General features: G+C 39.3%; 1 protein-coding gene across 1 annotated transcript in view; it reads right to left on the minus strand.

Moving 5' to 3' along the window:
* Positions 1–2,537: 2,537 nt before the first annotated feature.
* The window catches only part of LOC124607077 (sodium/hydrogen exchanger 8), a 49,159-nt gene continuing 27,295 nt past the window's right edge, over positions 2,538–24,401 (minus strand). The window contains exons 4-6 of the mRNA XM_047139254.1: positions 15,550–15,630; positions 12,042–12,185; positions 2,538–6,234 (exon numbers count right to left, since the gene is read on the minus strand). Coding sequence (XP_046995210.1) covers positions 6,121–6,234; positions 12,042–12,185; positions 15,550–15,630 — 339 coding nt within the window. The 3' untranslated portion in view covers positions 2,538–6,120. The remainder of the gene's footprint in view (positions 6,235–12,041; positions 12,186–15,549; positions 15,631–24,401) is intronic.

Here is a 24,401-nt window from a genome sequence, read left to right on the forward strand (position 1 = left end):
CCACTGTCCAGCCACAGAGGAGCATTCCTCGTAACTCAGTACCACCCAGGACTGGAGCAACTGAATTACATTCTCCGCCAGGGTTTCGAGTACCTCTTGTTGTGCCCTGAAATGAGGGATGTCCTGCCCACTATCCTTCACACCCCTCCCACAATGGTATTCCACTGTCCACCGAACCTACACAATATACTTGTCCATCCCTGCACAACCCCTGCTCCCAACCCCTTACCTCATGGCTCATACCCCTGTAATTGACCTAGATGAAAGTCCTATCCTATACATCCTCCCACCACTGCCTACTCCAGCGCAGTCACAAACATCACCTATCCCATCAAAGGCAGGGCTACCTGTGAGACTAGTCATGTGACCTACAAGCTAAGCTGCAACCACTGTGCTTGCTGCTTTTTTGTTTGAGGATAACAACCAACAAGCTGTCTGACCGCATGAATGACCAACGACAAACTGTGGCCAAGAAACAAGTGGACCACCCTGTTGCTGAGCCCTTTGCCAAACATGGCATCCTCCATTTCAATTACTGCTTCACAGCATGTGCCACATGGATCCTTCCCACCAACACCAGCTTTTCTGAATTGTCCACGTGAGAACTTTTCCTGCGATATATCCTACGTTCCCATAACCCTCCTGGCCTCAACCATCATTAGTCATTGTCCTCTCCCATTCAGCCCCTCCTCTGTTTCCATTCCAGCACTAGACAGCCTTCATTCCTCCATCACATGCAGTCTTTTTACTTCTCTCCTTTTGCGCTATCCCCTCCACCTCTCCGCTCCCTCCATCTAACCTCCCGACTACACACAACTACTCTACCCTCTTTCCACATTGTCCCTCCGCACTCTGCAACAGCATGTCGCTGTCTGCCACCCAGTCGCCACTCCCATCATGCACCAGTGCTGTTGCTCGCAGGGTGGCCTCAATTGCCTGAGACTGTGTGTGTGTGTGTGTGTGTACGTGTGTGTTTGCTGTCTAATTTTGATGAGGGCTTTACTGGCTGAAAGCTATTATTTGTGACAGTCTTTTTGTTGTGCCTATCTGGGACTCAGCATCTCTGCTTTTCTTTTCACAGTACTGTTAAGGACAGACATGTTGTTCTTGGAAATTTCTACTAATGTGTGACATTGTGTCCTTTCTAGTGTCCATTTGAAGACTCATTCAATCATTTCTGTCTTGTCAAATTAAACTCCCACCATATTATATTGTAATGTGATGTCTTGCTCGTTTCTGTAACTCTTTGATGAGTTCTTTACCTCATCATGGATGCTTAGGAATAATGAGAGATGTCAGCCAATCAAATGTAGGTAAATTCATTGTAATGTATCTACAAAAAATGTATCAAAATGACAACTTGTCACATGTGTTGAACGAAATATGCTTCATAAAATTATGTCTGGGTTCCTGTTTTTCTTCCTGTGGTTTACATTTAGTACAGACATTTCTTATGGATTGCTATGTTCAATAAAAATTGAAACCTCTTTGGAATTACATACACCTGCTTCCACAACTCTAGCAAAAGCTAAATAAAAATGAGTTTCCATTTCATAACTAGCTTTGCAGATATCTGAACATAAGTCAGTGAAAATTTTTTCCAGAAGACACAGGATGAATGATAAGGAAGGAAAAAACACAAAATTTCATCACGTTCTGAATAATTTATTAGCTTCCAAAAAATAGTTTGTTGAATTCTCAATATATGGATGATGCTGAATCTTTTACAAATCTTTGAAGTGAGCTGATTTTCTGTCAGCAAAAATACAAATAAATAACATTTATTTTCAGTAATTTAAAATAAGTTCCTTTTGTTCACAGTCATCGAGAAATATAATACTGATATTCTTTGTATTTTAGCAACAGAGAGAAGTTGTATTAACTGTAAACAGTTTGGCAGATAGGAAACATTCACAATATTATTAATACTCATTAATCTGTTGTAATAACCAACAAATAAACTCAAGCTTTACACTGATGTTTACAGTTCTGCATTATATGGTAATAAAATAATGTGTGTCTCCATAATTAATGAAACACTGATCAGCAGAACAAGTAGAATATGTCAAATAACATTTTATAACAGCATGAATATAATAGAGGGAAACATTCCATGTGGGAAAAATATATCTAAAAACAAAGATGATGTAACTTACCAAACGAAAGCGCTGGCATGTTGATAGACACACAAACATACACACAAAATTCATGCTTTCACAACCAACAATTGCTTCATCAGGAAAGAGGGAAGGAGAGGGAAAGATGAAAGGATGTGGGTTTTAAGGGAGAGGGTAAGGAGTCATTCCAATCCCGGGAGCGGAAAGACTTACCTTAGGGGGAAAAAAAAGGACATGCGCCCCCCCCCCCCCCCCCCCCCCCCACACACACACACACGGTGTGTGTGTGCGCGAGTGTATACCTGTCCTTTTTTTCCGCTCCCGGGATTGGAATGACTCCTTACCCTCTCCCTTAAAACCCACATCCTTTCGTCTTTCCCTCTCCTTCCCTCTTTCCTGATGAAGCAACCGTTGGTTGCGAAAGCTTGAATTTTGTGTGTATGTTTGTGTGCCTATCAACATGCCAGCGCTTTCGTTTGGTAAGTTGCATCATCTTTGTTTTTAGATATACTTTATAACAGCATATAGACACTGTTTAATACTAGGTAATGAGTGTTGATACTGCAGAAATTTTTAAACCTTCTACAAAACAGTTATTCACTGATCAGATGACAGTATATTTTGAATTCATATTGTGACTAAATGATTCTTTATATTTTGTGGTAGCGACCCCCCCCCCCCCCATACAAAAATTCCTGACCTATCCAACTCTTCTACACAAGAAAGGAACTATTAGTTTCAAAAGCTAGAAAGTTTATCACTTTCATATGTATCAATATGCAGTACTATACATTTCAAATGTTGAAGGTTTCGATTGAATTTTCCTTTGATACAATTAATCTCAGGAATGAATGATCTCTAGGGCCCAACTCATTTTGAATAGTAACAGAAATAATGAGGAAAGGCATGGTGAGGTTCATTATCCTGTCTTGGGTGAACTGTGCAACTATTGCTCCACATCACACAAGCTGAATGCTCATGTTCTTGAGGAGGAAGTGATAGTGGTTGAATAGGAGTAACAGCACTGACAAAATAAGTAAGTACTGAAAATCGGATACAAAGAAATTATTTATTGCAGTGTGACAAACAGTCTGCTACTTTGGTCTTACCCTATGAAGTTCAGTTAATTACACCATTTGAGAAAATTTTTGGTGACTGCTATTCTGGGAAACAATTTGATTACTTCTTTGTCATTTCCCAAAACTTATTCAGTTGTAAATTGAGGTGGGTTTCTAATATGAACCATATGTACTATTTACCTAATAAATTCCTTCAACTATTTATGATAAGTTTGAGTTAAAAAAACTGTAAATATGGAGCTACAAAAAGAGGCAACAAATCATCTTACTACCTGCTAACTCTTCTTGTTGCCAGGGTGACTTATCCTTTCTCCCATTACCTTTTGCTATTTTATGTACATTTCCCTGTTGCTCTATTTACATACATCTACAGAAAGAAAAACTCTTGATTTCAAAAGTTCATGAATGTTTCAGATTACTGTTTGCACTATGGCTACTTCTACTGGTAGGAAGAAAATTGTTCTGGATAAATGACAAAACATAACATTACATTAGCAGTGGAAGTCCAGATCATCATACTGGATTCCAGGGAACAAAAGAGAAAGAGAGTGTGTGTGTGTGTGTGTGTGTGTGTGTGTGTGTGTGTGTGTGTGTGTGTGTGTGTGTGTGTGTGTGTGTGAGAGAGAGAGAGAGAGAGAGAGAGAGAGAGAGAGAGAGAATGAATATATCCACCGAGGGGGTTACACACCACAAGCCTGAAGTCTTTTGCTTTAGACTGAAATACTGAGTGGTAATGGAAAAGTGAAGGGATAATATTTTGTCTACTTATTTTCTATATCTTCTATGTATTTTTAATTAATTATTTACTTTATCATCAAATAAATTTGTGTATGTTCACACAGATATAATTTAGTCGCCTAGCAAATGACACTAAGCAGCAGCCTGAGATACAATAGTATATAGTTTAATTTCATGATATTAGACTTGACAGCGAATTTTGTTTTGATAACATTTACTTATACTTTGGCCAATATGTTGACATAGAAACAACAACATTTGCATATAGTTACATATAACAGTTTGATAATCCATTTACTTATTTTAAGAAAGGGTAATAAAGTTGAAATCATGGTCCCTCAATTCACATTTAGCTTCTCATATTAATATGTGCGCACAAGACATCACAGACTGAATTATAGGCACTATAATTAATAAAATACCTGCAGTAATCTATTAAAGGTGTGCTTCCTTGCCCACTTCCTACAAAGCAATTACAAAACTCAATACATTTACAGTACTAAAAATGACTGCACACTTCACATATGAAAATAGCTAGACTCTACAGAAGCAAGAAGATTGTACAGATCTTTCATATCACACTTTTGTTGTAGCAAATATTGGTAAATTCCAACATGTCTCTCTGCTTTTCTTAAAACTACTAGACCTAGATAAACATAAATATTCTTTTAAGTACTGCATAAGGTTCTTATAAAAACACATGTTCATAAATACTGCAATCATGTTTTATACCTAAGTGACACTTATTGTAAGAAATTTAACATGTCTGATGTAAACACGTCAATCACAGAATTTTTGCTGTAAATATTATGCCTGTGCACCATCTTAATTTCAGTGTTTGCATAGTAGTTTCAATCTAGGCTTGTTGTTCTGCTGAAGTATTTGAAAAAAAAATATCTGAAGCACTCTTTGTGGCACAGTAACATTTCTGAAGATTGAGCTATCTGTCTTTCAAAAATGTAAATACAACTATGCTTTTTAGATAGTAATAGCAATGTGGAAAGGATAGATTCCTACTCATCACATAGAGGTAGCACTGAGTCAGACAGGCAAGTGAAAAAAGATGCTAGAATATTTCTAGCATTCTATTCTATTGTGCCTGTCTGACTCAATACCTCCTCTATGTGGTGACTAGCAATCTATCCTTTCCACATACTTATTTTCCTGTCCTGACTTTCCATTGTTTGATTTTTTGACTTCATGTAATGATCCATTGGGAACACAATTACAAGTGAGCCCACAATCAATGAAAGTTGTATGTGGCTGGTTAAACAAAAGGGATATTTTGTTTGGTTGGTTTAGTTACAGAAATTAATTTACTGGAAAGACAGTGGTTTAGACTGAATTTTCAAAGAGATGTTTACTAAGAACTGGAGAAAATTTATTTGTGGTCAGTAATGCTCTTCAGTTTTTTTTGGAGTTTACTCTCAAGTGTCAAAGAGATGACTCAGATTGTGAGACATCTGTTTAGCAAAAAATGTGGAAAGTAAGAAGATGAAGATACTGTACACTGAATGGTTCCCACATTTTAGCACTATTGTTTGAGCTTTAACAATGTCGTTTACTTCAGTTTATTTTCTAGGAAGATTCATAGTAATTTTCATCCACACAGATTTGTAAATCTTGTCACACAAAAGAAAATAAATAATGAGATTTTCGAAAACAAGTGGGAGCAGATTTGTTACACATCCAGAAAAGGAATTTCCTTGTATGACCTGAACCAAATCAATGGTATCACTTTCTCCAATTAGTGATGTATTATAAAACAAGATGCAGAATCCATGGTCATGTGGCACTAATACTTGTTCATATATAACACCATAGACAGAAATTTTACCTTAAGTATTTCAGTCACACATATATAAATAAAACACTGAACAACACAAAAAACATTCACTTTCTGGTAACTATCAAAAATCACAAAAAAGAACTTACAATAAAAGAGTACTGAAAAGTCTATTCAGCTTCAGAAAACTGTGTTCAGGTGAGACCAAGTTCTACTCTGACAACATGAAAAACAAAGAAAGTAATTCATAGAACTCGGGAAAACAGTGATAACTTTACTCTCTCATTGCCACACTGTTCAATGCCTATCAGTTTCTGCTAAATAAAAATCTGCTCCTGTACTGGAATTTCTGTTTTATATACACAAGAAATACAATTATGATGGCATTATACAGGAAATTTTACTGCCGTGATGCCGTAGTAGATTCATCATCTGTTTCTGTGGGCGATATACGAATTGCTTGATACCACTGATTTGTTAAATCTGTCATTTGACTTTTGCAGTCCTTCAGCTCCTGGAAATTGTTGAGTTAATTTATACATAAACTATGCTACAAAAAGTGTTAGTAGGTATTCTTGCTATAGCAGAATAGCAAGCAAAATAAAAATGACAACAGCAAACTATATTTTTATAAATTGCACCAAGTGGAAAAAAGTTCATTATTAAATGAGAAACTTAAGGTCTAAATAACAATAATTTCACACACACACACACACACACACACACACACACACACACACACACACACACACACGGTAAGAGGGAGAGTGGGAGGGTGTGGAGAGGGACAGATGGTGAGGTAGAGAGAAGGGGTTGGAGGGAGGGATGGATGGGGAGGGTGGGAGGGGCACAGGTAGGGGGAGGGTGATAGGGGCACAGGAAGGGGAAGGGGGGAGGGGTGGGGAGGGTGTGAGGGTATGGAGGGGGCAGAGAGGGAGGGGTGGATAGGGGGCAGGGTGGGAGGGAGGGGTGGGGGCAGGGAGGGGTGGGAGGGGGCATGGAGGGAGGGGTGGGAGGGGGCAGGGTGGGAGGGGGTGGGGAGGTGTGAGTAGGGGATGGGGAGGGTGAGGAGGGGTGGGTGGGGGTGGGGTGGGGAGGGGGCAGGGCAGGAGGGGTGGGGAGGGGGCAGGGAGGGAAGGGTAGGGAGGGGGCAGGGAGGGAAGGATGGGGAGGGGGCATGTAGGGAGGGTGGGGAGGGGGCAGGTAGGTGGGGTGGAAGGGGACAGGGAGGGAGGGAGAGTGGGGCAGGGAAGAGTGGGGAGGGAGGTAAAGGGAGGGTGGGGTGGAGGGAGAAGAATGGGTGAGGACGGGAGGAGGATGAGGGGTGCGCACGGGGAGGGGGGCAGGAGTGGGTGCGCACAGGGGGCGGGAGTGGGTGCGCACGAGGGGGGGGGGGTGGGAGAAGTAGGAGAGGAGGAGGGGGCAGTGGATTGGCGTGAGAAGAGGAGGGGTTGGTGGAGAGGGGGAGGGCGAGAGTGTGGATGGACACAGGGGGGAGAGGAGGGAGGAGAGGTAGCCACTGCTGGCTGTGAGATTGAAACAATGCCTCATTTATTCAAGGTAAAGTGGTAATTGTTCCATTCTACAATTTTCTTTATTACTTTCAAATGATCCATGACCTCAGCAAAGCCTGATCATTAGACTGTGCATCCACTGGTTGGCAGAAATGGGAAAGCTCATCGGTTGAGTGGCTAAAAGCTATCAGATGGCAGGAGGGAAATAAAATACCTTCTGTGGATCAAGGCTGGAGGAAAAAGAAAACTCGGTTATCAAATTCAAATCGGGAGATTCTCAAACATATTCAGGGGTGAGGTTCAGGGCTGTGGTGCATGTTGTTGGGGCATGCATCCGAGACAAACAAAACTGGTCAATTGGAAGACTAGGTGTCTAAGGATTGCTACAGCAAGTTTTCAGAAAGTAATCACTGTAAAATTGAAAGCCAAATTTTATACTAATTAAGAGACACTATATGAAAAGGAAGATTGAAAAGGCCATCACATTCCCTAAGGCAAGAATATGGATGCGATAAATGCTAGTGTGTACTTCTTAAACAATGGCAAAATGTGCAGCATTCTGTCATTACAAAAAAGTGCATATTGCTATCTGCATTATTGATACTATGATGGAATGTACTGCTGAATTAAGCATGATTATAGAAAGATGTTGTAAATATATGCTGAGTACAAGTAATAAAATGAAAAGGGACTATGTAAAGGTGGACTGAGGAAAATTTCAAACTGATTTCAATGGAACAGGCAAAAGTAAAAATGAAGTCTGAATAATATTGGGCAAACACGTGAGTGATAAAGTGGTAGAAATATTCATAAAGAGTGACCTTCACAGCTGATTAACGATGTGTCCCTTCTCTCTGGCACTAGTCATGAGGGCCACTGAGATCCTGTATGGTCCCTTGAATACATTGATTCCCTACTCATATGGCACTAGGGGTATCCTGATCAATGCAAGCAGCAATGAATTGATGTCTCAGTGGGGGTGTGGTCTTGCCACCATGCTGGTAGACGTTACTCTTTCTTACATGAAACGTAACATGGTTTTGTCACAACCAGCCAACATAAAATGCGATTTTTGAATCAGAAACCTACTGCATAATTTTCATTTACATAACGAGTGCAGATGATGTTACTTTGACCTACTTTGTGTGGTAGTTTTGGAATGCTACTTATTTGCATATCCAAGCATGTAGAACACTTGTTGCCAATTTGAGATTTGTTGCATACCACCTACGTGCTGTTTCAATTTTGGTCAACTGTGTACATGTGCCTTCGGACAGTACTTGAAATTTTGCATCCTGGTAATAAGTTTTAGCCAGCCATTCTCTCCCCTTTAATATGCATGAATGCACACATACAGGAAACTGTCAGCACTGATATATGGAAATACAGAACTATTTGAAAATAATTCCACATATTGGATTGCACCTCAATAAATAGCAGTAACTGCAAAGCAAGAGGGGAAAAGTACATTTAGCTTTATTAAAGTTTAAGTCAGGTGTGTCCAAGCTACGGCCCATGGGCTGCATGCAACCCAAAGCAAGTATTAATCTGGCCCAAGAAGTGAACATCTCTCACACAACTGGTAACAAAAATAAATCCATTTAGTCAAGCTATGATAAATTGAAACATTATCATAAAGATGGGATGAAATACACTGTCATACTTTTAGACTTGATGCAAGAACTTAAAAATTTATTTCAACATTTTTCAAAAAATACTCAAATTTTTGTATTTAAGTGATACCTTTTACAAACAATATATCCCTCACTGCAAAGTCATGTGTTACACATGTCATCTTTTTTTTGGAAGCACATACATGTGTGAAGAGTTATTTTTAGGAGTAAAGCACACAAAGAATACAAACAGAAGCAAAATCTCAGACAAACAAGTTGGGAACGCCTTGAAAATACCAACCACTTCGATCAAACCTGATACTGATAGATTATTTTCCCAAATTCGAAGTCAAATATTACAATACTTCTATGATTTGTATTTACTTACATGTAAAATTATTAATGAAATCTCATAAATAAAATGCCAAATTAATTGCATCTTGCTTGTTTAGAGTAAAGAATCATAAATTAATAAACTCTAACTTACTTAAATGTCGTAACTATATATCTCTGACCAGCCTTTTTTTCTGGTTATTGTTAGTGTTAAGTATATTATGTGCAGTCCAATACTCATCTTTCAGTGTGGCTCAGGTAAGCTAAAAGGCTGGATCCCTAGGCTTAAGTATTATACCTCTGGAGTCAGTGCTACTGAAAAAGTCCAACGAGGTAACATCTACAGTATGTAAGTGGAAACACTGGTTTATTGGGCATTCCTGGAAGATGTAGCAGGGCCGGTATTTTTGGAAAATTCTTTTTTTTTTTTTTTTAATGATTAGATGTATATTTAAAAGGTTTTCAAGCTATGTGCCTGAAACTGTGTTACTTTTCTTTCTTTTTTTATGAAGTGTGGTGATCAGGAACTATGTGACTGGATGTTTACTTTTGCAGAAACTTCGATAATTTTTTTTTTTCGAAAATGGTTTTTGTTTTTTTTTTTCTTTCTTTTTGCTCTATTTTATTCTGCTGAGAAGCAGCAGCATTCTTGTGCAAGTGAACAGATTGCTTTGTTGATTTAAAGTGGTTTTTTTTTTCATTTTTTTTCTTTTCCTGCCCAAATCAATAATTAAAAAAATTGCAGAACATTGATATCTTCCTTTCATGGGCATTCATAACATTCCAACCCATACTCAACAACACTACTTATACAACCAGTAAGGTACTTAGATGGAAGTAGAACTTAAATTAATCTATTCGCATGTTAGGGGAAGACTTTTGGTGTGATCAAAGATTGACAGGTTTTGTTACCCGGAGTTTAGTGCTGAGTGTGAACACTATAAACAGGCAATTGGCCATGAGTGTAAACAAACTAGAATTATGACCACCAGAGGAGGAGGAGGAGGAGGAGCAGTGAGGGGAAACATGTCCTACCCCCTCTCATAAGATAGCCAGTCTTCACCTGTGTTGTATGTTTCTGCAAAAGAAAATTGTCAAACAGTCATAGGAATCGCAGATCCTTTCTGGTGTTTAACAATCATAACAGAACTCTGTGATGGACCAGGATAGTCTCTTTACTCATTTCAAAAGTGGAAAACAATGATCAATGCACAACAGAAAGCTTTCAGTAATGGCTGCCATGTAACAGCTTGCTAAGGTTGGCTCTGTCAAAAAAACGGCTCTGAGCACTATGGGACTCAACTGCTGTGGTCATAAGTCCCCTAGAACTTAGAACTACTTAAACCTAACTAACCTAAGGACATCACACACATCCATGCCCGAGGCAGGATTCGAACCTGCGACCGTAGCGGTCGTGCGGTTCCAGACTGTAGTGCCTTTAACCGCTTGGCCACTCCGGCCGGCCTTGGCTCTGTCAAACATGGTAATTGAGGCCCGACCTCCACCAGTATTAGATGCACTTAAATTCAAAACACTCAACACCTAAACCTGCCATTTTAAAAGCATCCACATTATACTAACTTCTGAACTTCAGAAATCAGACAAAAGTACATGTTTCTTTATACTAAGACACTAGGTCCCATGACAGAGTCTTATGTTACATTTGATGGAGATTATTCAGCTGGATACAACTGACTTGGCACCAAAGCATAAAACACACTGACCCATTGTTGTATATGTGCACTTTTTTTCTGCAAACACATTCTTGTGCACATTATCTTTCCAACGTGGGCTGCACCAGATGATGTGCAATACCAGTAACTATAAATTGATCACATTTTTGATACTTATATACAGAAAATAAAGCTATTTCAGACTATCTTTGTTGAAATAGTTTGTCTGCATACATTTCTCTATGAAGTAGGTTTTATTTGGTAATTTTACATTTTGAGACAGAGTCCACATCTATATTTGCATTTATCACAAAAAGTGAATTTTTCAGATTACTAGTAATGATTATTATTGGAAAATTTACAACAGAATCTTTGAACAAAAGACGGTTCTTCGCATTAAAGTTTGTTGATTGAATTTAGACAAATGGTAGTTGAGATAGCCTATAGAATATTTTTGTTGGCTCTACAACATTCTGAAAAGGATAGTTGCTACTCACTATAAGGGTGTCCCAGCTATCTTGTCCACCCAAAATATCTCTGGAACAATAACAGCTATTGGAAAACGACTTTCACCAGTATCAATGTAGGGCTGGGGCCCATGAATGTACATATTTGGAAACATTCTAAAACGGAAGCATTTGTGTTTTTTAACACAAAATTATGTTTTTTAAATGGACCTCCTATATTTTTTCTTCAGCAATCCATAGCATGACAAACCACATACACAATGGCATTGATTGCATCGCAATATTCCCATTACATCTCGAGATACTGAGACACGAAGTTGACGCTTGAAACACCCGACATGCGCTGCTAGCGCATGTCCTGAGGCTCAGCCACAGTCTGTGGCAGCTGAAGTCACTAAGTCACTGCCTGAGAATGTGGTCGTGTGTTATTTTTCCATCGAGGATTTTCCATTGTTTCATTTTGTTGGCTCTATTACATATCTTGTATGGAGACAATTAGTTAGGTTAGGACACATACAGAGGCATACAATCAGTGATTCTTAAACCATCCCATTTTCACACGGGACAAGGAAAGGGGGGAGGGAGGGAGGGAGGATGTCGCTTTGTCGACCTCCACACAGTTTGTTATTGTCTGTGCTATGTTAAATCAAATTAGTACAACACATACAGGTACTATTAAGAGTTTACAATAGCAGAATAAGAATAATGTAAAAGCAATTACCTGTTGAGTGAATCTGCGAGTGAAAAATGGAATAAAATATTTTATGTCACATTTTGCAAACCCTTTTATCCTAGACTGAATGAAGCTGACTTCCATCTCTTCTTCTGTGTATTCAGATAAATGTTCTGAATCAATTGTTTGCCCCTGAAAATTTTTAAAAAGCTTAGATTATTGTTTCCAAAATACAAACACACACACACACACACACACACACACACACACACTCTCTCTCTCTCTCTCTCTCTCTCTCTCTCCTGATATTTGTCACATATTTTTACATTTCATCAAATAGAGGAGATGGTTGTTTAGCAATGCCACCATACTGTTCCACAATGTATTCAAATTACTTTTATCTTATTACTTGATATTCTTTTGAGAGAAAAATTATTACATTTTTCATTGTATAATTAAATCTGCATAATTTAGAATTACCTCTTTTTATACTCAGTGAAGCTCATGTTTGGTATTAGAACAATGGAAATAACTAGACAGAAAAATTTTTCATAAACTAATGATAGACAATCACTCACTAGCAGATGAATTGTGCATGATGCATATCCACACACAGATAAGGTAAAGGCTTAAGTCATACTTATCTGATCTGTCTGCATGCTCAGTCACCACCAATGATTTACCTATGACAATTATATGGAATTTTACAAATAGCAGAAAAATTCGTTGAAGATAGTTCCACCTCATACTACTATGCCAGCTCCTTTTCCATTTCTCTCACTACACACCTGGGGCACTTTTCAAATAAATTTAACATGCTAGCTGGTTACTGTCCGTACTGTCTCTTGTCACTTATTTCCCTTGAACATCTGTGACTGAACTAAATTATCTTAATCAGTAAGCCATTATATGTGCAGCTTACTGAGTTATTAATACTGGACTTTAGAAGAAAGTATCATATGATCTGTTGCATTTATAGTAACATTAAACTAACAGTTTGTTGAAAGGTCAATTGCATTACAAGATAAACAGAAGAAGAAATTAAGTCCCACTATTAAGCGGAGAAAGGCAGGAGGGAAGGAGGGAAGATTAGTGTTTGATGACCCATCTACAATGACGTAATCAGAGATGGAGCACAAGGTCAGATTTGTGAACAATTAGAAAGGAAATTAGTTGTTTTCTATCCTGGCATTTACCTAAAGTGATTTCCCTAAATCGTGAGAAACCTTAGTCTGGATGGAGATTTGAATGACCATCATCTTGAATGCAAGTCCACTGTGCTAACCACTGCGCCAACTCACTAAGTCTCAGTGAAGAAAGTATCATTTCATGCTTCGGCTGACTTCATCTTATGAACCCATTGTACTCATTAATCAGTGAACTAAATCAATCTGACAGTCGTTTTTGTTAAAATGAGGCAGAATAAAAGTAGAAGACAAGACCATCCATGTGCTAACGAGATGCTACCCTACTTGAGGTAATGCAACCTATGTTTCTGATTAGAACAACAAATAAGTGCATAGATAAATATTTGAGCCAAATTTCACATATTATCTACAGTAATGACAATGAAATAAGAAAGTGAGTAACGCTTCATCTCTGACAATTAGTCATGAGCTATAAAAGATGATAAACTCCACTCTGAACACGTCACAGAAGATTATTTGCTATTTTTCCAGATAACACCATCAACATCAATACAGCAAGCAACTGTTTGATATGAAGTGCAAGCAGTTTACAAATAAATACTGCACACACATTGCTCACGTGTATGAGAATGTATACATAAATTATTAAAAGAGCACTGATTCAAAAGCTAATAAAGCCTCTGTGCTGTTACATTTTTCTATGCATCATGCATCCAGCACTGGTTCGTAAATCCACATTTTTGTGAAGGCTACAGCTGAGACTAATGTATTCATCAATTTTTAAAGATTGTTTAATTTTCACTTCTTTAATTACAAAAACCCGTCTACTGATTGTAGTAACAAAGACATGCACTAGTAAAATTAATTTTTTTCTCATAAAATTCATAATTTTTTAGAAATAAGAAATGAAGTTTGGCAACATGTATGTAACAAGCAATGGTTCAAATCTTGAAGGGACATTTGTAGCTATTGGGATTTCAACATCTAACTTTATGGCACTTTTATTTGGAGAAATAATATCTTCACACAATTTTTCGCTGCTTGAAATATGCAACAGAAAAAACACTTGATACCGTTAGTTTGTTTTTCATTTTCCTTCATTACTTCTGATTTTCTTTCTTATAATATGCACCAGATAGTTTCTTTTTCTCAGGGATATTTTTGTCAGTTGTCAGGAGCCAACACCAATTTAAAATGACATGCGTAGCACTGAATGACATCAGACGAAAATATTTGCATCGAGCAGTGAGCCACACAAGATTTATAATTTAGTTATCAGTGAACATTATAATAAAAATATATATTAGGGCAGATCACAATTAACAGAGAAAACTGACATATGAGAAAGCATATGGTAACAGAAACAACAAAGTTCTAGTAAACATGGATTTACACATGACCCATTTTTTCAAAAAATTATGACTGTGTGGCTAAGAGTCACCACATGAAATGTCCTAGTTAGAACAAATATATTTGAAATGTAAACTTTTTTCTTAAGTCCCCATATACTGGTAATTGGGTTCAAATTTCAGCCATGGCCTATCTTACCTTGCGTATCATTGTAAACTGAGTTATATGCATGATTGTGTACTGGCAAGTTTTGCTGCTGATGTAAAAAGCCAGCTAATGCAGCAATATGATCCATGATGGACATGTCAAGCACAGCCCATTCCCTGACCTCCAAAGTTACCTGACCACAGTCCTCTGGGTTTGTCTCAAAGGTGGAGTGTAATACATTTTAACAGGGGCAGTGTACACTGCAGTCTTGTCAAGATTTATGATGTAATCTGGGCTGTTTGAAAAATTCATAATGCACTGCAGAGATGAGTGCAGTAGTGCCTCCAAATGTGAAACAACACATGAAACACCTCCTTAACAGGTGTAAGTGCACAGTAAACTGTAACATATAACATGCTGAAGTAGTATTGTACATCTTGTTGAAGTAGGCCATGGGTGAAATTTTAACCCTGTTACATTGTATTTCAAGTAAGTGTATACTAAGTAGGACAGTATTTGATACTGAAGTCAGTGCTGCCCATAACCACACACTTGATAACTTTGCAAACAGCTCATTTTTTGGACCCATGTTAAACTGAAGGTTGAGCTCCAATTATTGTATATTTTAACCCATATCAGTTGTTGGTACAACTTGTGATTTAGTCTGTAAAAAAATTTGCACTTGGACACCTCTGACACCCATCTCAGTTTGGCACCCCCAAATGGCTGCTTGTGTCTCTTGGACCTTAAACTGGCCCTGCAAGCATCAGTCAGTAAGTGGTGAATTTACTCATTCTCTTTTAGGTTTATTTTTATTGTCTACATGCTTGAATTTCCACTAGTCCACATCATGAGTGATTTACCATTGCCTAATATATATAAATTCAATAAAGAAAAAGAAAACAGCATACCCATTCTCTTGTTTTGCTCAAAGTAATTTCTTTTTCACGGCGTCGACGACGGCTTCGACCCTTCTTACTGGCAAGTAGTAACTGTAAAATTTAAAACAGAAATATATAACATTGAGCAAAATAATATTTCAGTAGTCTTTTATGGGTGCAGGCGAAAGGGAGTGGAAGAGTTTTCTGAGAGAGGTATTAATTATCTAGCTGAAGACACCATAGTGTTTCAGGAATAGCTTCAAACTGGGTGTATTGAAGGATTAAATAAAATTTAGTGATACAATAAAGAAGTATAATTGGAATAACTAAAAATGTGTCGTTAAATATTAGAGTGCAGGCCCAAATAGTTTCATGCTCTCGCACTCATCCATAAAATTATAAAGTGTGTATAAATATCTCTGACTGTACGATTCGATTCTGTAATATGTAACATCTTTGGAATAAATAGCATTACATTTTTTGTTGTGTTTAGCAATTAAAAAAACTTTTCTTTTCTTGCAAAAAACCACACACATTTTTTGACACATACTGCCAGAGAAAAACAAAAGCTTAATTGAAATTTAATTTATTATTACTGTATTATTATTATTATTATTACAAATCAAGGTAAGGAATAGCACCAGCAACAAAGGAGTACATGTACACATGTTTACTAATCAGCAAAAAGAAACAACAGGGGCATGACAAATAAAAAATTTAAAATATTTTGAATGAGAGGGAGAAGAAGTATACTGGAAACAATTCAGAAATAAAGCTGGTCAACAATCGATACCCAAATTTCATAACAGAAGGGACAGAGAGCTGTCAGATGTAATCTCTCAAAACTGAGACCTAAACTTTAAATAACTGAAGAGACAAGAATGCAAAACACAGAAAAGCAAACACAAAAAAAAAAGTTGAAAAAAGTGTAGGGTTAGGCCATTTAATGTTGAAAGCAGACCCCAAGATCATTTTGTCAATAACCTTTTTTATTCAGAAGTCGCGTATGACCAAGATTTTCACATACAAAGGGTACTATGAAAGTTTTGCAAATACAGCTTTATTTATTTAACTGTTTTGAAGTAATTCCTGCCACACTGAATACATCTCTCCATCCTCTGACACCAATCCTTCAGTCAGTTCTCCCAAGTTTCTGTAGGGAGTAAGGCACAATCATCCTAAGCCTGCAGATGGTCCTCATTGCTTGAAAACTGCATTCCTTTCAGCTTCATTTTCACATGCGGGCAGGGGCGGTGGAAAGTGTGTGTGTGTGGGGGGGGGGGGGGGAGGGAGGGGCGGTTTATGGGGGCTATAAACCCCCCCCCCCCCTGCCAATGGAGCATCATATTACACTGGATAAAATGACTTTAGAAATCAACGAATATATTACTTTCAACAGATTCATTTTTTTTTATAATTATGTAGCAATATAGGTTGCAATATATTTGAAACATATTTTAACAAAAGAATAAGAGCAGCAAATAGTTTACTATCTAAACCCATAAATATCATTTAACTTAAAATGGGTGTCTTATTATTTATTAATACACATTTTTTACCCTGAACTCCAAAACCAGAAACTATCCCCTCTCCCCATTAGCTCCCCTTTGACCGACTTCTAGAATCGCCCCTGCATGTGAGAACAGTGCAATGCCACAAGGAGCAAGGTCTGGGCTGTAAGGAAGGTGCTGAAGAAGTTTCAGTTCTGTACCCCACAAATATTTGGTGCATGCTTTGGCGGGATGAGCTGGAGCATTGTTGTAATGGAGGAACCAAGGTGAATGCCTCCAATAGCATAATAAATTCCCCACTGGCCTGTGTCTGTGGTGTGGTGCGTGTTTCAAGCAGTTATTCACCTCGATAATTTTGTATCCAGGCACAACAATTGACCTAGTGTGACAGAGACATGATTCATCTGACCAGGTGACATGTTTCCACTGACCTGTGGTCCAGTCTCTATGATCCTGTGAGCACAGCAGTCATAACTGATGATGTTATTGGGTCAACATGAGAACACACACGGGTAGTCTGCTGTGGAGTCCCATATTAAACAATGTGTGCTGAACAGCATGTTCTGAAACATTTCTGCCTATGCCAGCATTATATATTGTCATCATAACTGCTACAGACTGCTATGTATACTGCTTTACAGAGAGAGCAAGCCTCCAACTTCCACATTCTGTGATGAGATGTGGACATCCAACATATTTCTGCCTACTCGTGGTTTCTCTGTCCTTCAACCACTTCCACAGATGTTCATTGCAGTAGCACTTTAACAGCTAATCATCTTTGCTGTGTCTGAGATGCTCCTTTCCACATACTGGGCCATAATATGTATGAGGTGTGCTTTTTGTGTGTGTGTGTGTGTGTGTGTGTGTGTGTGTGTGTGTGTGTGTGTGTGTGTGTTCTCTCTTATAAAGGGGGCTTTGACTGAAAGCTTGTACATCTGCAACTCAAGTGTGCCATCTTTACAGTGAGTACCCATTTATCCTTTACGTAATATTGTTGCCCTTTGCCCAAGTTGCTTATGTCAGAGGATTTCCCTATTTGTGGCCTATATTGTCACTAGGATGATTCCCCATTGATCTTTGCTTTCCTTACCATGTTTAATTCTCTCTGATGCCTCCAGGTGGCACCCACTCTTGGAGTGGGCAGTAGTCACAGTGTGTTGGCCCCTCAGTGTCTGTCTCTATTCATATACCAATTATTTTAAGTTGGCATTGAAAATTAAAAGTTGACAATAAAAAGAATTGTTTGAATGACAGAAAATTTTGCTCGATATCAACAAAAATAAGCAACAAAAATATGATTGATTAATAATCTTCAAAATGGAGGAAGGAAAATAAACTTTAAAAATTCACTTATGGAAATTGGTACCATATGTAACATTGAGTTTGTTCACTAAACTTTACGTCACATGATGTTAATGTAATGCAAGTAGGTTGATAAAAAATCTTTTCACCAAGTGGCAGCAGTCACATACATACAAAAGGTATTAAAGTTTGCAAGCTGTCAGAGCCAGTGGCTCCTTGTGCTGGCAGAAGAGTTGAAGGGGAAGGAAGAGGGGTGAAGGAAAGGAACTGGTGAGGTTTAGGAAAAGGGGATAGAGTTTGGAAAAGTCACTGGTGTAAGACTTGCCCCCATGCACCCTCCTATCACCACCTTTACCAGCCCTGTAACTGGCAAAACATCCACTATCAAAGGAAGAACATCCTGTGAAATAATATGTCATATACCATCTGATCAGCCTTTTACATCGGCATGACTACCATCGAGTTGTCAGTAAGGATGAATGGGTATGGACGGAGGGTGTATACTGTGATCACATAATATCCTGCTGTACAGAATGCTCTACAACATGACAGTCATGACCTTGATGCCTGTTTCACCACACATGCTACCCCCAGACATCAGTTTCTCAGAACTGTGTAGGTGGGAACTGGTGGTACAACATGTCCTTGGTTCTTGTCACCCATCTGGCCTTAATTTATGTTTATTTCTTTGGTCTCAGCAATTTTTCACAATAATTATTCATTTTTTCACTCCCTTTTAGTTTTCTACATCTTTCATTTTCTGACCTTACTATTTTTCACTGCGCCCCCCCCCCCCCCTCCATCACATACAATGCATGTAGCTTTTCACTCTTAACATCTCATGCACGAAGTTTTATCAGCAATCTCTGTCTTCCATATTACCCTATCTTCCACCTTTAAGCTATTAGGTTTTCAAATCTCGTGAAGTAAGTCTCCCATGATCTGGAGACCTGGGTGACTTTACCGAACTCTATCCCTTTTCCTGAACCTCACCAGTCCCTTTCCTTCACCTCTCTTCCTTCCACTCCAACCCTTCTGGAAATGGAGTCACTGGCTCCAAAAGCTTACCTTTTATGTGTATGTTCTCCTGACACCACTTGATGAGTAAATTTTTTATCTATCCACTTACATTATACATTAAAATTGTTTTTTAATATGTTGTTAATGGATTTATTTTGTGTCTTCTATGTTTTTATTGCTGAATAGCATACTTAAAACTGAGGAACATGAATTATGAAAGTTTTAGGTTTATTTTGCACAAAGTGTAACCCATGATAAGGGCTCAACTAAATGAATATAGAAAAGCTCCCAAAAATACTTTTCTGGAGTAGCTACAAGTGCCAGAACGAAGAAGAAGAATGCAACACCAGAAAAGGCAGTGAAACAATGTTGGCCAATGGTGCGCTGATTAAGATTGCGCCGCACCAGGAGTGACCTCTGCAAGAAGTGAATATAAGTGCCGCTTCTGCCAGCCTTGGGCGGACATGAGTGGACAGGATTCACAGAGCATTATCAAGGCCTAGCACAGAGTGCTATGAGAACAGTTGTCAGTGACATGTGTCAACTTGCTGGAACACTGTGTATAGCAAGGACTAAGATTTACGTTGTATGTTGCCCACTGCTTGTGACACCTTTGTACATTGAAGTTAAGTACTGTCAATCTGCCTTATAGAAATAAAACTACTAATGTTATTTGCTTGAATTGTTGTAGAGCACTCTGAGAACGCAGCATCCCTTAGGCACCCTATACGAGATGAGTGGGTCAGACCCAACAACTGCAATGACAATCCTCCGAACCCACTGCCCGATGGCCACGAACTTTTCATTTATATTGTGCTGGCGCCTTAGTTTTCTCTTGTCTTTACTTTGCTTTTGTCTTTACTTTGCTTTAACAGTTTCTTGACATTTTTGCTAATTTGTGTTTTCAGGTGGGTGTTTCAGAAAATTTCTTTGTATATATTTTTGTCTGTTTGTTGCATTTGTGTCTTTCAACATGAGGCTCCCCCCCACCTGTCCCGCCCCCTGCTCAGGCACTGCAGCTGCAAGCATTAGTTGCCATGCAGCTAATGCAGATGTATCAGTTTCAGACACAGCAAATATCTACACTGCTCGACACGATGCAGCGACTACTGGCCGACGCTGCATGCCCAAAGAACAAGCACCACCTACTACAGCTGCTATACCACCTTTTCAACAGTTTTGTGACCAAGAAGAGGAATGGCTCAAGTGGTTATCACAGTTTGAGGCACATTTACTAGCACACAATGTTACAGATACTGTGAAACTACCATATCTATCATCCACGGTAGGAAGTGCAGTGTTCAGATTAATTCAAAAACTCTTTCCTAGTGCCACTCCCAGTGAACCAGCTTACGGCACAGAGGTAGACTCACTATCAAACTATTATGAACAGCAAGTGAATGTGGAAGCAGCTAAGTAACAATTCTTCAATCACAAAAAATGGCCAGAACAAAGTTATCGGTAGTGTGTAACAGATTTGCAAGGTATGACACAGAAATGCAAATTCAAATGTAATTGCGGTGCTTTATATTCCCATGTTATGTTGCATGATGCGATTATGTACAATTTACCTGATGTCAAACTCAGATAGCCAGCCGGAGTGGCCGTGCGGTTCTAGGCACTTCAGTCTGGAACCGCATGACCACTACGGTCGCAGGTTCGAATCCTGCCTCGGGCATGGATGTGTGTGATGTCCTTAGGTTGGTTAAGTTTAAGTAGTTCTAAGTTCTAGGGGACTGATGACCTCAGATGTTAAGTCCCATAGTGCTCAGGGCCATTTGAACCATTTTCAAACTCGGATAACAAATTCTGAAACAGTCTGATCCATCATTTCAGCAGGTAGTGCAAATACCAGTTCAGCATGATTCTGGTGCCTTTTCAGCTCATATATCTGAGCAGCCAGCTATTTGTCTGGTCGAGTCCCTTGCTTGTGATTTCCCATTCCACACCAGCGGCTTGTGCTAGCCACAATGAGTAAACAACATTCCATGTTGCATAAGCCGCTCGCTAATCAGGTGGCTATACAGGCGAACAGAATTAAGCCTTGCCCTTGGTGTTACTCATGGCACAAATGCCATGACTGCCCCTTCCGACAGGCTCAGTGTTACACTTTTGGTAGGAAAGCACATGTGCAATCTGTATGTTTGCAATGGAAAAAACATAAAAATTCGGCTCACTCACGAAAATCTAGTCACAAGACCCATGTCATTAATGCAGTATATTCCAAGTCTGCAGCTAGCAAGTGTGCAGTTTCTTCAGTGATACGCCAGTCAAACAAACCTTTTGTTCATTTGCTTATTTGTGAGAACTGTGTGAAATTTCAGTTGGATACAGGTGCCTCTGTCACATTGCTCAATTGTCACACATGTGAACCGTTAGGCTCCCCACACCTGTCTAAAACTAGCATGCAACTGACGACTGATAATGGACAAGACATTCCCATTCTTGGAAAGTGTACTTTGCCTGCCATGTATCACTCACATATGCAAACAGTGATTTTCACAGTGATTCAATCACGCGACTGTGAGAATGTATTTGGTCTTGATTCTTTTGATTTGTTTGGCTTTAACATTCAGTACAGTGTGTTGTCAGTGTCTGCACTGAATGCAAAAGACAGTGCAGCTAGCTTGCTGAAAGAATTTCCAGAAATCTTTTCTGGAGGTTTAGGAAAGGCTAACAATTTTGTAGCACATATTACTCTAAAAGTCTCTGATCAGCCAAAATTTTGCAGGGCCAGAATTGTTCCCATTGCATTGTGGGACAAAGTAATTACTGAACTTAAAGAATTGCAAGGTAATGGAGTTATTGCACCCATATCAGCTAGTCCCCGGCAAGTCCACTGGTTTTGCTCCCCAAACCTTCAGGTCACAGTCGCCTCTGTGTTGACTTTAAGTCTACAGTTAACTCACAAATTGTCATTGATACTTATCAATCGCCACACCCAGAGGATCCCATGAACAAATTAGGGCCTGGACACTACTTTTCAAAAATTGATTTGTGCGATGCATATCTTCAAATACCTACATCTACATCTACATCTACATTGATACTCCGCAAGCCACCCAACGGTGTGTGGCGGAGGGCACTTTACGTGCCACTGTCATTACCTCCCTTTCCTGTTCCAGTCGCGTATGGTTCGCGGGAAGAACGACTGTCTGAAAGCCTCCGTGCGCGCTCTAATCTCTCTAATTTTACATTCGTGATCTCCTCGGGAAGTATAAGTAGGGGGAAGCAATATATTCGATACCTCATCCAGAAACGCACCCTCTCGAAACCTGGCGAGCAAGCTACACCGCGATGCAGAGCGCCTCTCTTGCAGAGTCTGCCACTTGAGTTTATTAAACATCTCCGTAACGCTATCACGCTTACCAAATAATCCTGTGACGAAACGCGCCGCTCGTCTTTGGATCTTCTCTATCTCCTCCGTCAACCCGACCTGGTACGGATCCCACACTGATGAGCAATACTCAAGTATAGGTCGGACGAGTGTTTTGTAAGCCACCTCCTTTGTTGATGGACTACATTTTCTAAGCACTCTCCCAATGAATCTCAACCTGGTACCCGCCTTACCAACAATTAGTTTTATATGATCATTCCACTTCAAATCGTTCCGTACGCATACTCCCAGATATTTTACAGAAGTAACTGCTACCAGTGTTTGTTCCGCTATCATATAATCATACAATAAAGGATCCTTCTTTCTATGTATTCGCAATACATTACATTTGTCTATGTTAAGGGTCAGTTGCCACTCCCTGCACCAAGTGCCTATCCGCTGCAGATCTTCCTGTATTTCGCTACAATTTTCTAATGCAGCAACTTCTCTGTATACTACAACATCATCCGCGAAAAGCCGCATGGAACTTCCGACACTATCTACTAAGTCATTTATATATATTGTGAAAAGCAATGGTCCCATAACACTCCCCTGTGGCACGCCAGAGGTTACTTTAACGTCTGTAGACGTCTCTCCATTGATAACAACATGCTGTGTTCTGTTTGCTAAAAACTCTTCAATCCAGCCACACAGCTGGTCTGATATTCCGTAGGCTCTTACTTTGTTTATCAGGCGACAGTGCGGAACTGTATCGAACGCCTTCCGGAAGTCAAGAAAAATAGCATCTACCTGGGAGCCTGTATCTAATATTTTCTGGGTCTCATGAACAAACAAGGCGAGTTGGGTCTCACACGATCGCTGTTTCCGGAATCCATGTTGATTCCTACATAGTAGATTCTGGGTTTCCAGAAATGACATGATACGCGAGCAAAAAACATGTTCTAAAATTCTACAAGAGATCGACGTAAGAGATATAGGTCTATAGTTTTGCGCATCTGCTCGACGACCCTTCTTGAAGACTGGGACTATCTGTGCTCTTTTCCAATCATTTGGAACCCTCCGTTCCTCTAGAGACTTGCGGTACACGGCTGTTAGAAGGGGGGCTAGTTCTTTCGCGTACTCTGTGTAGAATCGAATTGGTATCCCGTCAGGTCCAGTGGACTTTCCTCTATTGAGTGATTCCAGTTGCTTTTCTATTCCTTGGACACTTATTTCGATGTCAGCCATTTTTTCGTTTGTGCGAGGATTTAGAGAAGGAACTGCAGTGCGGTCTTCCTCTGTGAAACAGCTTTGGAAAAAGGTGTTTAGTATTTCAGCTTTACGCGAGTCATCCTCTGTTTCAATGCCATCATCATCCCGTAGTGTCTGGATATGCTGTTTCGAGCCACTTACTGATTTAACGTAAGACCAGAACTTCCTAGGATTTTCTGTCAAGTCGGTACATAGAATTTTACTTTCGAATTCAATGAACGCTTCACGCATAGCCCTCCTTACGCTAACTTTGACATCGTTTAGCTTCTGTTTGTCTGAGAGGTTTTGGCTGCGTTTAAACTTGGATTGGAGCTCTCTTTGCTTTCGCAGTAGTTTCCTAACTTTGTTGTTGTACCACGGTGGGTTTTTCCCGTCCCTCACAGTTTTACTCGGCACGTACCTGTCTAAAACGCATTTTACGATTGCCTTGAACTTTTTCCATAAACACTCAACATTGTCAG

Source organism: Schistocerca americana, chromosome 3 (genome assembly GCF_021461395.2).
Source record: "Schistocerca americana isolate TAMUIC-IGC-003095 chromosome 3, iqSchAmer2.1, whole genome shotgun sequence".
In the NCBI taxonomy this organism is placed as follows: Eukaryota; Metazoa; Arthropoda; class Insecta; order Orthoptera; family Acrididae; genus Schistocerca; species Schistocerca americana.